We start from the raw sequence: 16,366 nt of genomic DNA, 5'->3' as shown, positions 1-16,366 counted from the left end.
GCGGGCGACCTCACAGGGAGGGGGGGTGGAGGTGAGGGAGGGGTGCAGCAAGTGATGGGGACCTCTGGAGAGGGGCATGTGACACACTGCACCCCATATTCATAGTGATATTATGTTATGTATTTTATGCAAGGTAAGCCATGTGTGGTGTCCAATGGAGAAGTTATGATTATGATTATCCTATTTGTAGGCATGTATCATTTTTGTATCTGAAGTTATAAATAGTGACTATGTATCTGTACTTCAAATGTAGTTACACCTGGGTAACGCCCACTAGACAAAATGCTTCTAGTCCAGACAGCTGGTTATGAAGGGCCCATTCATGGTAATTAGGAAAAACAATAGGCCTTGGGAGAATCTTATCCCCCACCTGGTGAGCTTTCCTGAGAAGGCTACAGACAACCTGTTAGTAGTGGCTGCTATGACTCTACAAGGACATGTGACCAGGCCACATGATGCTGGACTCCATCTTGTGATGTCAGTATTTTTCCACAAAGTGGTCTGGGAACCAAGCTTTGAAACAAAGAGTTCCTGCCATATGCTAAAGCTATATAAGGCAGGGAGTGACATCAGGGTTCTTCACTCCCAACATAAGAAGATTCCTGGAAACACCTGAGGACCAAAGACTGAACTGGGGGAAGTGTTGGATCCAGGCTAAAGGGATTTCTAGCCTGTGTATGAAACACCTGAGGATTCCAAGCTGCAAAGCAAGTGTAGCTTGTGCCTTAAGAATCTACAAATCTGCCTGTACCATCAGTTAGATTGGTATGAATAGCAGATTCTCACCCTATCTAGTACACTGTTTAGATTGCGTTTTTGTTTGTTTGCTAGGTAATCCTCTTAGATGTGTTTGCTATCCCTTATAATCACTTAAAATCTATCTTTTATAGTTAATTTATTTTTTGTCTTAATCCAAACCAGTGAGCTTTGACTGGAGTGCTTGCGGAAAATCTCTACTTGCTTACTACAAGTGTGCATTGCTCTCTTCACATTGAGTTAGAGGCGGACCGGGTGTTTAAACCCATATACTGGCCAGATTTGACCAGGGCAGGGGTCCAAGGCTGGGAAGCTGATGGTTAGAGAGCCTGCGTGTAACTGCAGCTGGGTGTGTCCCTAGCTGTGTGAATGCTGGTGAAAGTGCAGGCTGGAAGGCGTGGCAGCTTGTCACAGCAGCACTGTGTGAGAGGGAGCCCAGGCCTATGGGTCAGGGGGCTCAGTGCTACTACTGTTCCAGGTGACACCCCAGGTGGAACCTGTCACGGGGGTGGAGTGGAGAGGACTGAGTAGGGACTCAACAGGCAATGGTGGGTGGGGGCCTCGGGGAGAGCAAGAGACAGGGGTAGGCAAGGACACCACGGCCCAAGTGTCCTGCAACAGGTCAGCAGCAGCTGTGCCAGGCCCTGGCCTATTACACCTGTCACCCATAAATAAAGCACATCTCCCAGTTCATTGCAGGGATAAACTGCAAACACCCTCTTCCCTTTTCTACCTCCTCTTATGGGTTGAGCGGTTTCTTTCCTCAGGATGGTGCGTGAAGTTTCCCAAACAGTCTGAGAGCCACGTGGTGTAATAAAAACCAGATTTATTAAGAGCAGAGAGATCTCATACAAAAACCAAGAAATGGTCTAGTCTAAAACTTTGCTAAGCTCATCAAGAGAGGCTCATCTCTGTAACAGGGTGTGAAAATGTGACATTTCTAGAACTCGACTATTTTTTTTTTCACCTGAGCCACTTGGGGCAGACCCTCACCTTCTCTGAGGTGTTTTCTGATAATATACAACCTCCGGTCTCTGTACCTTTCCTTTGGGAACTTGCTGTTTCATGAGATTCCTTCTCAGTCTAGTAATAGGTTCCTTTGGACTCTCACAGGTATTATACAGGGCTCTCATAGTCAGCACATCGCACAGGTATGTAAGAACCTGGGATTGTTGTTTAGCGTCTTTCATCAGTAGATCTTCAAGGGGCTTACCCGGGAAGGCAGTATCTTTATCCCCTTTGTACAGAAAGGGGAAGTCCTTAGGTCACCTAGCAGGCCAGTAGCCGAGCCTGTAGCACTACACCCAGACCCGAGTTCTGATGTAGCGCTCTAGCCACAGATGTTCCGGTTTGCTATTTTATTATTCATTCATTATTTGTTGCTTCTCTTTCCCTCCATATGCTGGTCTGAAAGTAGCTGGGGACTTTCAGCCCTTGTCTGCAAAACCACCTCATTCCGGGGCTGTTGTTGTGGAGAAGCCCTTCTGAGATGCTAACTGTCCTACTTGCTAAGGTTAACTGTCCCTGATCGCAGAAGCCAGCTGGTTTTCTGTCCGTTAGAGAATGGAAGTATTTCTTACCAGTATTTCTGCTCCGTATATGAATTAGAGACACTGGGTTTAATATGATGCTCTAATTTTAGAGTAACTGAGCAGTAATGTGCTGTGCACTGCCTGGCAGGATATTCAGGTTTGATTCCCTGTGGGCCATTTAAGGCATAGTATCGACAGACTCTGAAGGTGAACCAGGGTTTGAACTGCTCTAGGAATGTGAAGTACCGGTAACCTCCGACCCCTGTGGGGAAATAATAAAGGTCTGATGCAAAGCCACAAAAGCAAGATAGTGCCAAGTTAAGACTGAAACTTCATCTTCCTCTCATTCTAGGTGATGAAGGACTCTTGAATATTCTGGTCTTTTGTACCTTAACATGTATATGCTGTAATATAGATAAATAAAGGGATGGAATAAGGAGGCGCTGCCTTGCTTTCTCATGTAGAGACTGATCCTGCTGCCCTTACTTATGTAATTAAGAGCCACAGTCTTGGGATTTTAATATACAATATGTATACTGGAAGAATTTGTTTCTTCTAGGAAAAAATTCTGTAATTTCCCTAGCTCTATATAGAAAAGAGGATCCCTACACTGTGGGTTGTGAAGATGTAGTGAGAATCCAAAAAACTTAAAAAAAAAATGCACAATAACTGAGATTCTAGATGACACTAGAAAGTAGATTACACTCTCCTTCCATTGTTTCTCTATTGTCTGGAGTCCCAATCCATGGGACAGAGACTGTGTGTGAGTGTGTGTACACTAAAGTATCCTAGTGTGGTGCTGTTAAGAAGTTTGAAGACCAATCCTGCTAAACTGTCCATAACAAAGCAGTAATATGCACAGTAAAATGGCTGCTGTGCTGGCCACGCTGCTGGAGTTGGCTGTGGAGGTAGTTAGTTTTTTGGTTTTTCCAGTGGGAAGTATCACAGAAGAAACCTTCTGCAGAAGGTATAATATAATCGCCCTATGCAGCACTGCAACAAAATCCTTGGCAAGGAAACATTCTATACCTTTCAACTACATGGTGTGTTGTGTGTGTGTGGGGGGGGGTTTATGTTGTCACACTGGATGTGCAGTCAATAGATTTGGCTATGCCCAAATTAACACAGAATATCTAGAGCAAAACACAACTGGAAATAGCTCTAGAGCGAACATCTCATTGTTGAGCAGATCGGTATCGTTGAGTTCAGTCTGGGAAAATCTCTTTGGCTGTGAAACTGACATTTCACGTGGCCGGAGGCTGAAGGTGCCAGGGAATTTCCTGTGCCACAGGTGACCTACTTGCAAGTTCACACCTGTAACAGAAATTAAGAATTTGTTGTAAACAAGCCTAAATCACTCCAGCTTCTAGCTCTGCTCCCGTTCTAACTTGTGGTTGATTTTCTATATAAGGGCCCAAGTCAGGCAAAAGCTCCTGACACCCTCCCACACCTGAGCCAACAGCCAGAGTCTGGCCTTTATTATAATGATCCAAAGTGTGATAAGCAGATGTACTTAGAGCTGAACTAGATGCACTTTCCCAGAGTCATTTTGGGAACAATGTGGTATCACAAGAGTCTGAATCAATTGAAGCTTCACATCAGTTCCTCATTCTTGAAGTTATGACATTGCCCTATTCTGAAGCACTAACATTTCTGGGGACTGGTCTGTTGTTCTGATCTGTAAGTTCTTTGGGGATTTTGCTTTTAGTTTGCCATTCCTGTTGGATGGCACTATGTACCCAGATAAATTATAACACAGCCCTCCTAACGTCAGTTGGAGGCAGATCAGGCCAACCCTTCCCCACAGAGAGCCTGTTGCTAACAACGTAAGAATGATTCAGTAAAAAGGCATAGTACAACCTTAAAATGTTGGTTTTCTAGCTGCATTCACTGCTGCCATGGGCATATATTCACTGTTGAACTCATGGGAGTTGGATTCACATTGCGTTGTCTGCAAAGAAAATGCCCTGAATTTAGTTTCAGAGTAACAGCCGTGTTAGTCTGTATTCGCAAAAAGAAAAGGAGTACTTGTGGCACCTTAGAGACTAACCAATTTATTTGAGCATGAGCTTTCGTGAGCTACAGCTCACTTCATCGGATGTAGTGAGCTGTAGCTCACGAAAGCTCATGCTCAAATAAATTGGTTAGTCTCTAAGGTGCCACAAGTACTCCTTTTCTTTTTGCTGAATTTAGTTGATAGTCTCTCACCCCCATTCACTCTCTTGCCTTTCTCCTTTTAATAGGGTGATTTAATCTCTCTCTGCTTTCAGTGGATAATAAAGTCAGAGGCAGCTGGTGTTCGCCTTCAAACTTCACAAATTGGAAGAGGAAAGCAGACGCTGTTCAACAAAACTCTCTTCTTCTGTGGCTGTTCTGTCCTTTTGTTTTTAAGACGTCTTTGCTCTGGAACAGAGCTGGAATTCTCCAGTAATTTGTTTCCCCTCTTTGGAAGCAATTCACTTGATTATTTTCTTCAAGGTATTTTTGCTCACCTGTGCAGAGTTGCTCCTTCTTCCTGTGGCTCCAGGCCTTTAATCAATAGGCTAGTCTGACTTGGAAAAATTAAATCTGAGCTGCTGTCCCTGATGACTGAATTCCACGTCCTTGAAACACACTTGGCACATGCTGTGCGTGCGTCTGTAACTGACCCCTGAGTGAGAAAGTTGCAGCACTGTAAAGTGGCAGTGTAGATAGTGCACTCCCCTCGTGGAGGTGGTTGGGTTTTTGTTTGTTTCTTTGTTTTGTTTTTTGGTTTTTTTTTAATAGCCCTGGGAGAGCTCTCCTAGCCCTGGTGTCGTGACTACACGTGTGGCCACATTAAAGCGCTGCTGCGGAAGGGCTTTAAAGTTGCTCATGAAGAGAGACCCTAAATCTCACGAAATGAGGCCCTCGATGTATCCACTTTGGACCTAGAACTGTGTATGGAAATCGCTTACCTTCTTTCTTAAGCAACAGGCTATTATGCAGCAGATACAGGAAACCACGGAAAATGCAGTGATCCCAATAAGCATCCATGACATCATTTCTGATACAAAGCAGGCTTCTGAGTCTTGACCATATTAAAAAAAAAAAAAAATCACTGAGGATTAGCAATATAAGTTCTCCCCCCGCCCCCACACACACACTTTGTGTAGGTGAGATCAGTGCTTAGAGTGGTCTGAAAGAAGTGTGTGCTGGGGTTCGGGTGGGGAGGGAGAATCATTTTCCAGCTTCAGTAAGATAGTGACCCAGTTGGCTTTTAAAATTTTTTTTTCCAGGTTCACAACCCCATGCATTTTAAGTAGTGGGGGAAATGGCAGAAGTTAGTGTTTTGAGAGGCTTTAAATGATGTGAATGGTCTCAAGGAAGACACACTGAGCATTAGGCAGAACGCAGCAATGGTCCAGAGTTCGTGTGAGGAAGAAGTGAAAGAGGCATTGAGGCTAGTATTGGTTGCCGAGTGGAGGGGGCAAAGGACAATCTGAAAGGAGACCAGGGCTGCATCATGGGTGGGCCTAGAAGGCCCAAACCAGACTGCGTATTAATTTAATGAGTAGCACAAATGGGGAGTCAGTGGTCCAAAGGACTGGTGAGAGAAAGGAATTTGGAAGCAACATTTTGGATGAAATGGAGGGAGGCAAAATTAGAGACCTGAGGAGAGTGAAGTAGTCAAGGCATGAGATGACTAGGTCATGGCTGGGAAATCTGGCTGCCCAGACACCAAGGAAGGGGTAGCTTTTGGAAACGTTACACAAGAGAAGTGACAGGATTTGGATCATAGATTAATCTATTTTTAAGGTCAGAAGGAACCACTAGATCATCAGGTCTGACCTAACATGGGCCATTGAATTTCATGGTTACCCTGGTATTCCACAGATGCTGCAGGGTGGAAGGTACAGAAGGACAAGAGAGGGAAAACTGGGAGGATGGTTTTATTATCCATCCTAACAGAGAACGAAGGCAAGGGCTTGGACAGATAGATTATAAACTTGTTCAGCTAGAGGAGAGACACTTGCAAACCAGCCAGGATGAGATATCACTGACACAATGAATGGCAACTCAGAAGATGATTGATGTTCATTCGGTACCCATGGGGGTGCAGTCATAGCCCCTTTCAGGTAGACAGCAAAATGTCCTTTAGATTTTGATAGACTGTCCCAAATTACTTAACAGACCTAGGTCCTGATTCAAAGAGGTAAGCAGCATATTCCCATTAGCTCCAATGGGAGATGTGAGTGCTCAGCACCTCTCTAGAGCAGGCCATAAGTTAGATTTATGTATTGCTTCTGGTACAGATACTGATAACAAAGACTTTGCCTGCGACACATGCAGATAAATCTCAGAATGGATTTTTGTGCTAATCTAGAATTAATTCAAGGTTTGTTTGGTATCTTAGAGAAACACTCGGGAGAGGCTAGCTCATTACAAAAGCAGCTTTGCCTCTCCTGGAATTGACACCTCCTTATCAATTATTGGGAGTGGACTACATCCACCCTGATTGAATTGGCCCTGTCAGCACTGGTTCTCCATTTGTGAGGTAACTCCCTTCTTTTCATGTGTCAGTATATTTATGTCTGCATCTGTAACTTTCACTCCATGCATCTGAAGAAGTGGTTTTTTACCCACGAAAGCTTATGCCCAAATAAATCTGTTAGTCTTTAAGGTGCCACCGGCCTCCTTGTTTTTGTGGATACAGACTAACATGGCTACCCCCTGATACTTGACTCTCATTTATATATCTTTAAAGCTAGAGTAAGGAAAGAGGGGCTGTGAACTTACCATGGATATACAAATAGGTTTCATTTACCCTACATTCTATGTAGGGAGCAGGTAAAAGGATTTCTAGGCAGCAGAGATAAATGCCCATGTGCTTGCTTTCCAAATTTTTGAGAATGAAGGACGTGCTGTTCCCCGAGTTCACTGGCTCACAGTAGGTGGTCTTAGATTCAGGTATTGCCTTCCCATTGTTCATGTGGATTGCACAGATTGCCTCCTTCTCATGCCCTTTCAGCAGTGTCATGCTGAATTCAGTAACATTTTTAGGGTTGCTGAAGTTGAATTTGAAGATCCCCTTGTGAAATTCAACCATCACCTGGGGATCAGAGACAGTAGGTTGTTCTGCAGAGAAAAAAATAATCTCCAAGTAATTATCAAACCAGGTAAACTCATCTGTAGCACTTAAATCTACTAAGCGTGGGTCTCTACCACTGTGTTTTTGGGGAGTAACCCACAATGAGCATTCTCTTGACAGCAGGAAAGAGAGATAAATATATCCTATATCACTTATGGACACCCTTGAATTCTCTTCTGTCTTGTTGCTGGGCACATTTAATATTCAGATGTTGAAACAAGGGGTAAAATAGCTTGTGAAGATGCTGCGGGAACACATGTGCACTGACCCAGGGTAAGCTGGTGTAGGTCACTGTTAGTTTTAGATACTGCATACTAGTTATTATGGTAGTGCCTAGAGACCCCCACTGAACCCAGCATTACAGATGGGTAAGTGAGGCACAAAGATTTACCCAAGGTTGCAAAGCGGTAGAATTGAATACAAATCTCCTATGTCCCGGTTCATTGGCTTATTCACAAAACCATCCTTTCTCTATGCAATTGCTATTAAGTTTGACCCTAATAATTGACATGGTTATATCTCCTATCATTTGAAGCTTGCTAGGGTGGGGGGAAAGGCATGTCACCCCATGCCCACTCGCACCAACCAAAATCCACATCCACTCTGGCCTCAGGTACTCACAAAAATCCCTGAAAAGAGAAGCCATCGTCTCCTATGCAGCAAAAATTACTCAAATTTTTTTTGAGAAGTCCATTAAAACACCTGACTGAGGATCTCCTGGTACCTCCCAGTTTGGCTTTTGTAGGAGTCTTTGGGAAGATGAATTGCAATGTCCCTTGTAAAGAAGGACATGTTTCCATTTCAAGAACCACCATATTGTGATACAAAAAATATTTACAGCTCTCTTAAGATAATTTATGGAAATATTAGATGTTTTAAAAATGGCTCTTACCTAAATTTTTGCATAGTTGACGTGACGAACAGTGATCAGTTCCTGAAAAATAAAATGTAATTTGCTGTTTAAAATAACTAAAGGATCATAATGTGATGTTAAGATGGTGACATCATTATCTAGTGCTAAAAAATAAAATCCTACAATGCAATAAAATCATTGCAAAACATTAACATCAGAAGCTAAAGAGCATTAATTGATCCAGCATTAACATCAATCACTTACGTAGCATTCATTAATTCTCATAACACCCATACAAAGTAAGTATTATCTGTATTTTGCAAGTAGAAACTGAAAGTGAAAGTTAAGTAATTTGCCTAAAGCTACAGAGGGAATGTGTGTTAGACAGGATTCAAAATCAGAAGTTATTGGATCATGTACTCAGATGATAGTCAAGGCCTTATATTTCTCTTATCAGGGCTCCTAAGATCAGAAGGATGTCAGCCAACCAGCTAGAAAAGTCTGACTCTCCACATCAGATGATATTTTCAGTAAGGCTTTCAAAAGTCACTTGGATTGAAAGACTCACTTCAAACAACTTTATTTTGCTATGCTAGGGAAATGGAGTGAAAATAGTTAATTAAGAATTTTAATGAGCCAATATGTTGTTGTTTTGATATTCCAGTATTGTCTAGAGACCCCAGCCAGACTTAGCCCCTGTTGTGCTTGGTGCTGTTCAAAGCTATTGTAAAATACAAATACAAAGAGCTTGCAATCTTGTCCTGATTCTACAGACACACAGGTGTAGATAATTACACACTTCAATCTTTGCAGGGTCTGGCCAAGTATGCTCTGTTTCTGGACTCGAGCGGTCTTTCATATTCATGCTTTTTACTTCTTTGAAGTCTTGTTCACATACTTGCTGCCTGTTGGCCAGAGAAGTGCCATAAGCAATTCGGCACTCCTGCACCAAGTATTCTTAACCCTCCTTATTAGCAAAGACATCCAAAATACCAGTTGTTTGTTAGACTAAAAAAATCCTTGAAAACGTTAGGTTTTTTTGTCATGTCTATTATACATTATTTTTAAAATTGTTGTATTTTGACAACTAACTCCGTTCCCAGTAGTAAAAAGTATTAAGTGGGGGGAGGGGGCTGAGGCAGAACTTGAAGAATCAAATGGCTGCAAGCTTCTCGCTACCTTACTCTCCATTAGACCTTAATGCATCCTGAAGAGACAGAGCAAGAACGTGCAGTCTAGTGAATGTACAGGGAGTAGGGAGATCTGAGTTCTGTATCCAGTTCTTCCACAGACATGCTGAGTGACCTTGGGCAAGTCCCTCCATTCCTCAGTGTCCTCATAACATTTAGTAATATGTACATCCCTCGCAGGTGCCCAAAGACACTTCTATGTTGTTGAATATTTGTAAAATCCTCTGAGGTGTTCAGTTGGCAGGTGCTACAGAAACAAAATATTGTTGTCACCCCTGTATGACTGAGTCATACTCTTCTGCTGTTATATGACTGAGTCATACTCTTCTGCTGTTATCACACGGCCTCTGGTCCACTATGCAGTCTGTTACCCTTGATAGTTCTAATAGTCTGTACCATTTCCAGGGCTATTGCCAAGTATGCTGACAGTCAAGATATTGGTGTCCCATTCCCACTGGTGTGGTGATAGGACAGATAGGTAAAACTCCCAGCTGGAATATAGATGTCTGCTCCAGAGTACAAACTACAGACCAAAACTTGTTGTACAATAAAGTAACAAATACAGAAAGTGCCAGCACCAAGAGACAGGATGAACATTAAAATTCTTGCTGCTTGATGGGGGTGGAAAGTTGCTGTGCTACTGTTAATTATTTTAAGTAACGATTTTGTAAAGACTGTCTGATTGTAGGAGCTATAGTGTGATAGTTAGTTTTAAAATTAGGCACCACATGGACAAATCAGTGGAGGGAAGAAAAAAGTTGAAAATGTATCAGGTGTAAAGCTTACAGTGTTTGCCTCGTATTTTAAATCTGATCTAATATTTTTGAGGGGTATTTAATAATAGTCTGGGGCTCTTTAGATTTGTGGTTCAATTGCTTTGGTTAAATAGGGCCAAATTCTGCTACGCTTTCTAACGCTAATCGCATCTCACTCCACAAATAGCCCCACTGAAGTCAATGGGACTATGCAATTATGTTTGCTTAAGTGGGCCACAAGCTTTATACAGCAGTGACTTTCACCCTAAAAACCTATGTAGCACATTGGCTTAGTGTGGGAACTCCCCAGTGGCTGGTCCACATCGAGGATAGCAAGCTAATTTTGCTCCAAGCTAATGGAGTTATTCTTTTCGTTCAAGTGGTGGTGATCTGTCTTTTATGCTGAGGTGCATAGGTGTCGTCCTTGCTGCTGACCAGCAATAGAAATGGTGGAGGAGGGTCATTAAGCGTACAATTCATGTGGGACTGTGGCCAACTGAAGGATGGTTTGTATCTTCCTGGGCCCAGAATTGGAACCACCCACCTTCAAGAAGACTGAGGACTAATAAGATCACTTCACTGAGTAAACATTTTGGTAAATATGATGCAATAATCAGTCTCTGTGGAGTAACAGGTGAAAATGCAGCCAGGCAGTAGTACGGCAAAAAAGTCTCTGGGGTTTGAGTGAGTCAACTGTAAATTGAGTAAATTGAATGAGTCAACAATCTGATGCAGTTGCAAAAATGGCTAATATACTGGGGTGTCTTAAAAGGAGTGTTCTAAGACATGAGAAGTAATTGTTCTGTACTGCTGAGCCTTCAGCTGGAGTAGTGTGTCCAGTTTTGGTTGCCACACACTAAGAAACATGGACAAATTTGAGAGAGTCCAGAAGAGGGCAAAAACAAGGATAAAATGTTTAGAAAACCTGACCTATGAGGAAAGACTAAAAAACTGAGCATGTTTAGTTTTGAGAAAAGACGACAAGGGGGAGGATGCTGCTCCTTGTCCTATGCTCTGTAGACCAGATACAAGCTAAATCTGCAGCAAGGAAGAGTTAGGTTAGCTATTAGGAAAATCTTTCTATCTATAAGGATAGTTAGGTGTTGGAATAGGTTACCAAGGGAGGTTAGGGAGTCCCTCTCATTGAGTGGTTTTAAGAACAGATTAGACAGATTCCTGCCAGGGATGGTCTAGGTATACATGGTCCTGCCTCAGCATAGAGTAGATGACCTCTCAAGGTCCTTTCCAGCCTTACCTTAATGATTCTGTGATGATCGCAGCATAAAGAGAGCAACTCCTGTGAATGAGGTTTTAATGATGTATAAGAGAACAACAAAAGATCACCAGTTTCACAAGCATACTTCATGAGCCCAAGTTAGCTTTGCCACTGAAAGCTGTGTTTTTCCTTGCCAAAATGGAGACTGTCATGAAGTATTGCAAAAATGTCTCTGAAATTTGTGAGATGATTAATATAGAAATTGTAGTGAATACTATTTTCTAACTACTAGGTAGTATTGGGTGGAAATGAATTCCAAACTGTGCAAACCTCTGAACCTTTAAAGTTCTTGCCAGTAGCTAGTGGTTGCTTCTGCTGTCTTCGCTGTCCCAAATGTGCAGCTTTAACAAGTGATACAGCTTTGCAAAATCCTATTCACCCAATCACCTGGAATGTGTAACACTTCTGACAGGCCAGTACAACATCATAAGCTTTTTCATTATCATCAGTCATTGTGGAGTGAGGCAGACAAGGAGATTTTTGTGTCCACATGGATAACTTTTCCTGCTTTCAAGACTGGATGTTACTTCTGGGACCCCATCAATCCTGGATAGTAACTAGCTAGATACGTTTGTGATGTCGCTCCCTAACATACACGTAGATGATGTAAAGGGTGGGATGTATAAGCACTGTTTTTTATACAGAGTGCAAAACGCCCTCTTTCTATTCTGTATTAAAGCATTTGGAATGGTGCCATCTTTAAGGTTGTATTTTTTTCATTAAAATCAGGCTGACATAATGCAATAGCAATAAGAAGACTGTGGCAGGGGTTAAAATCTCACAAGCAGGTGTAACTCTGGACTTAAGTGGAGGTTCTCCTGGCTTAAGGAAAAGGAGACTCTGGCCACTTACATTTCTGGTTGCAATGTGGGACTGATGGGTACAGGCATGTGTGTGTGTGCACAAGCTATGTTGGCTTCCATAAGAGATTTAAATTATGTTTCTAACTCAGTCCGGCCAACATGCTTCCTGAGTTAGAGCATCTTCCTGAGCATCTTCAGTAGAGTCAGTGGGCTCTTTGGTGGGGGCTCATGGATTTCTGCACCAGTGGTGGTTGGATGGCCAGTGACCAATAGGTGTTTTATTTACCAGCTGCTACTGGCTTTCAGACTGGTCCGTGACTCAATGCCATTTGCAAACAGCTCAGGTAAAATCGCATCTGGCCATAACAGACTTAAAAAAATAAAATAAAGTTTAACCCTCATTTTGAAACTTGGAGTTGAGGGTGGGATGGCTGGGTGGGAATAGTCTTGGACCGTTGGGTGGGGATGAGGGCATTTTTGTTCTGCGGTTTAACTCTCAGAACAGAGCTTTACTTGTAACATACTCGTGAAAGTCACCAACACAATCTCAGCTGCATGTATTTGCTGCTGAAGATGAGCTTGGATTACTTTTTTTCTTCCAGTAGCATAAAGAAAATATCTACAGTTTTAAGTCACTGAAGCACTGACCCTTCAAGCCACTCTAAGCCGATGCACTCTGAACTCAGTTCAGCCACTCACATGTCTGAAGCTAAGTGTGTGCACAAGTCTTTGTAGAATCAGGGCCCAGACTCAAAGAGCAGAGCTATCCTACAGGAAAAAAGGTGTTGGCCACAGATATCCTACTTGCCTGTCTATGCTATAGGATAAATATAAGTATTATGGTGGTCCCTATTAAAATGTCAGCATTTGCCATTCAGTACCTCCACCCTAGTATCTGAGATGAATATGGTTTCTCCCTACACTGACAATAGGAGGTTTCTGTTGTAACCCGTGATAACACTTGGCAAACGTTAACTTTTTTAAATGGCTACATGAAAAATATAGAATAGACAACTTTCCACAGCCAGAACCCCACCGCTGTCTGGTCTGCAGCCCTATGGCAGTGTTACCATGACCTTTAGACAGGCAGTTTACGAATATGGAATCTCTTGGAGATTTTGTGGAGAAATGTGCAAGGGAAATTTGTTTGAGGGAGAAATTCAAAAGGGACCAATATTAAGCCCTTCCAAGGTAAACTAAATGAATACAAAAAACTCACGTCAGATTGAAGGCCTGATGTTTTCATTTTCTCCATTTAGTGCCTATTCCTGCATGCCTTATGCAGATCAAATTCCATTTAAATGAAGTCAATAGAAGTCTGGGTAGGAACTGGAGCCTGAGGCTGCACATTCTCATAGTGATTTCTTTGTCAAGATATGCCACAAAGTCGCAAAGACCAAAATAAATTTTAATTTACATGGCACAGTTTCTGATCGGAAATATATCCATAGAGCAGGGCTAGGGCCTGCAAATTTGCATGCATTTTTTGTTAAAATGCTGCTATGTTTTTTCCTACTGAAATTCTGCTAAAATGCTTGGAAATAGTATTTTATGGGGTAACATATTCCATAAATTCTTTGCATCCTTGTTGAGATACTCTAAACCAAACAGCCCCTTATTTCACCCAGTCTTGTCCTTTTTAATAATAATAGTAAATAATTACCGTGTTATATGTTGAAAGCAATGTAGAAAAACATTTCCTATGAGATTTCATTTTTTCCCTCAGAGGAGCTTTTGAAATCGCCCTCTTTTCTCTCCCTTTGCTCCTCCTTTCCCCCTGATTCCCAGATTGAGCGTCAAAAAAATGCCAGTGTCTGAGAGAACATGCATTTGCAGTCTCCTTCTTTTCATATGAAATGTCCTTTCCAATGAGTCCAGCTACACTGGATAAAGCATGTTAGCTGGATGTTTCTGCTAAAATGGAAGTGGTTCGTATTGATGTTTGGTTTTCATTAATAGCTTTTTCAAGTTAACTCCTCATTGAGACAAGGGCCAGCTCACACACTACTTGGGATATTGAAATCCTCACTCCACTGAAGTCAATTGGAGTTTTGCCATTGCATTCCATAAGGTCAGGACTTCATCCATTCTTTCGATCTGCCAGTTTGATGGCCTAGGATGCCGGCACTACATTAGCTAACGTTCTGAAGTTTTTTTTACTTAAATAAAAACTTAATTTCTGCATAAAACCTTGGAAGTACTAAAATTCCACAGAGACTTTAAACCTACTTTATATCACTGGAATTTCAGTACCATCTATTTCCAATGGCCCTAGGCATGACCTTCAAAGGAACAAATTTAAATGGGGCTTAGTAATAATACCCACCAAATCCCAAACTTCAGAGTACTGTTACTTAGGGCAAATCCCACTAAATCCTACAACAGTATGTAGGTTAATGAGATTTCTTCTTTTAATCAAATATTGACTGAATTTCTGCACTGGACTAGTATGTAATGGAAAGTGGGCTTCAGAGAAGTTAAAAGGAAGCGAGTTGTGGCATTATACTTTGCAGACTACAATGCTGCGATAGGGTACTGAATCCCATAAACTGCCTTGTCAGTGTTATGGTCATGGTCAGCTCGATGGCATCACCCAGGGCTCCTTGTAAATCACTCTGCATTTCCATCCTGCAATATAAATGACCTAAACCACTTCTCCAGCCCATATATGTTTTCCAAGTTAAAAGAATTCCCCACCTAAACATGACTCCTCCTTGAAATCAATAGCTCAGTATGGATCTCCTTATACAGGCACCTGATGCACTTTTACATTTCTATAGATTATGCTCCATAAGGGAAGACCGCTACACTAGCTATATCTGAAAGGTACCTGGCTGTTTACATTTTTCACTTGTCTACTTGCAAAGTGCATATTTTTGTGGGTCTCAAAGACCGCGCAAATGTTCTGTGCTGGCACAAATTCAGCTCAGACCAACCTCTTTGGTGGTGGTAAGGTTGAGGCTGACCTCTTTCCTCTTGGCGACTATTTTTCTTAACTGTTCCCCCCTCCCCCCCACCCTATCCTGACAGTCATTCCCCATTTACATATCTGGTCATTGTTTGTCTTAAATGCTTTATGGATGATTATTGTAAGAAGCAAAACCCCAAACGCCACTTACCATAGAGGGATTCCAACTGAAAGCAGAGGAGACAGAACGTTAAAACTCCTGACTTCATACTTGTCTGACACAGACACCAGCCCCAGCCGTCTGTCTTAAGTTTTCAAAACTGAGGGAGAATTCACACTGTTGCCCCTTTCATAGAAAAGGAAGTGGTTTTGTGGGCAATGAGTGGAATTATACAATAAATAAAAGGGCTCTTTTATTTAAAATAACCCATAGCAACATTATCGCTATGTCAGCAGGGGTTTTGCTATGACATGCGTCTGTGTGTGGGGGGTGTCTGTTTTTGGTTTTATTTTCCCCTAGCTCAGTCTTACTTTCATCTTCCCAGCATCGATAGTATCTGTGTCATTAGTTTACCTCATAGAATATAGGCCACCTTCGATATTCACTTTCACGAGTGGCTACTTCCCGCTTAATCCATCCCCTGCATGCACCACCATCACCTATCTAGTATGTGTCTTGCAAATAACCAGTGGCTAGCAAACCAGTTCTGACCTAGATAAAGAACCAAAACAAATTTATGTCAAATTACTTTCTCACAAGCCACTCTCCACCATCAGTTTCTCTTAAACAACTTGTTGCTGTCTTTGTTTTAAAGTTGTTAGTGAATACAGTAAGGGAATGGCTTACTGGTCCACGCATTGGAATCGAAGCACCTGGAATTCAATGGAAACACAAAGTCAAATCCCAGGTGGATCAGCTCAGCCCTCTATCTTTCTAGGCGCTCATTCAAATGAGACCTTCAAACCCGAGGTCCTGTTTGGTCTGCATGGACACTAAAGACCTCATGGCCTCTCTGTAAAAGAAGAGGGAGTGATGCAGTGTCCACAGCCAACATTTTCTCGCTCTGCTTTTGTGTTGCTGTGCTCTGGGCTGCTGTTCTTTGTCCCAAAGGCAGCTGCACATCTGTGGTCTAGGGAATGCTTTAGGATCCTTTGGGATCAAAAGGTCTACATCCACATCCAA

The 16,366-nt window shown here is 42.2% G+C and overlaps 1 protein-coding gene across 1 annotated transcript; it reads right to left on the bottom strand.

The window, feature by feature from the left end:
• Positions 1-1,654: 1,654 nt before the first annotated feature.
• Positions 1,655-15,499, bottom strand: ICOS (inducible T cell costimulator). Its single transcript, XM_073304764.2, has 6 exons — positions 15,395-15,499; positions 8,291-8,332; positions 7,047-7,385; positions 5,225-5,337; positions 4,149-4,239; positions 1,655-3,602 (listed from the first exon to the last, which is right to left on the bottom strand). Exons 1-5 carry the CDS (start codon positions 15,450-15,452, stop codon positions 4,150-4,152), a joined length of 642 nt encoding a protein of 213 aa, XP_073160865.2. The 5' UTR covers positions 15,453-15,499; the 3' UTR covers positions 1,655-3,602; position 4,149.
• Between the last annotated feature and the right edge of the window lie 867 nt (positions 15,500-16,366).

This window comes from Lepidochelys kempii, chromosome 11 (assembly GCF_965140285.1).
Source record: "Lepidochelys kempii isolate rLepKem1 chromosome 11, rLepKem1.hap1, whole genome shotgun sequence".
Taxonomy (NCBI): domain Eukaryota; kingdom Metazoa; phylum Chordata; order Testudines; family Cheloniidae; genus Lepidochelys; species Lepidochelys kempii.
This window is presented reverse-complemented; position numbering and strand designations above follow the sequence as displayed.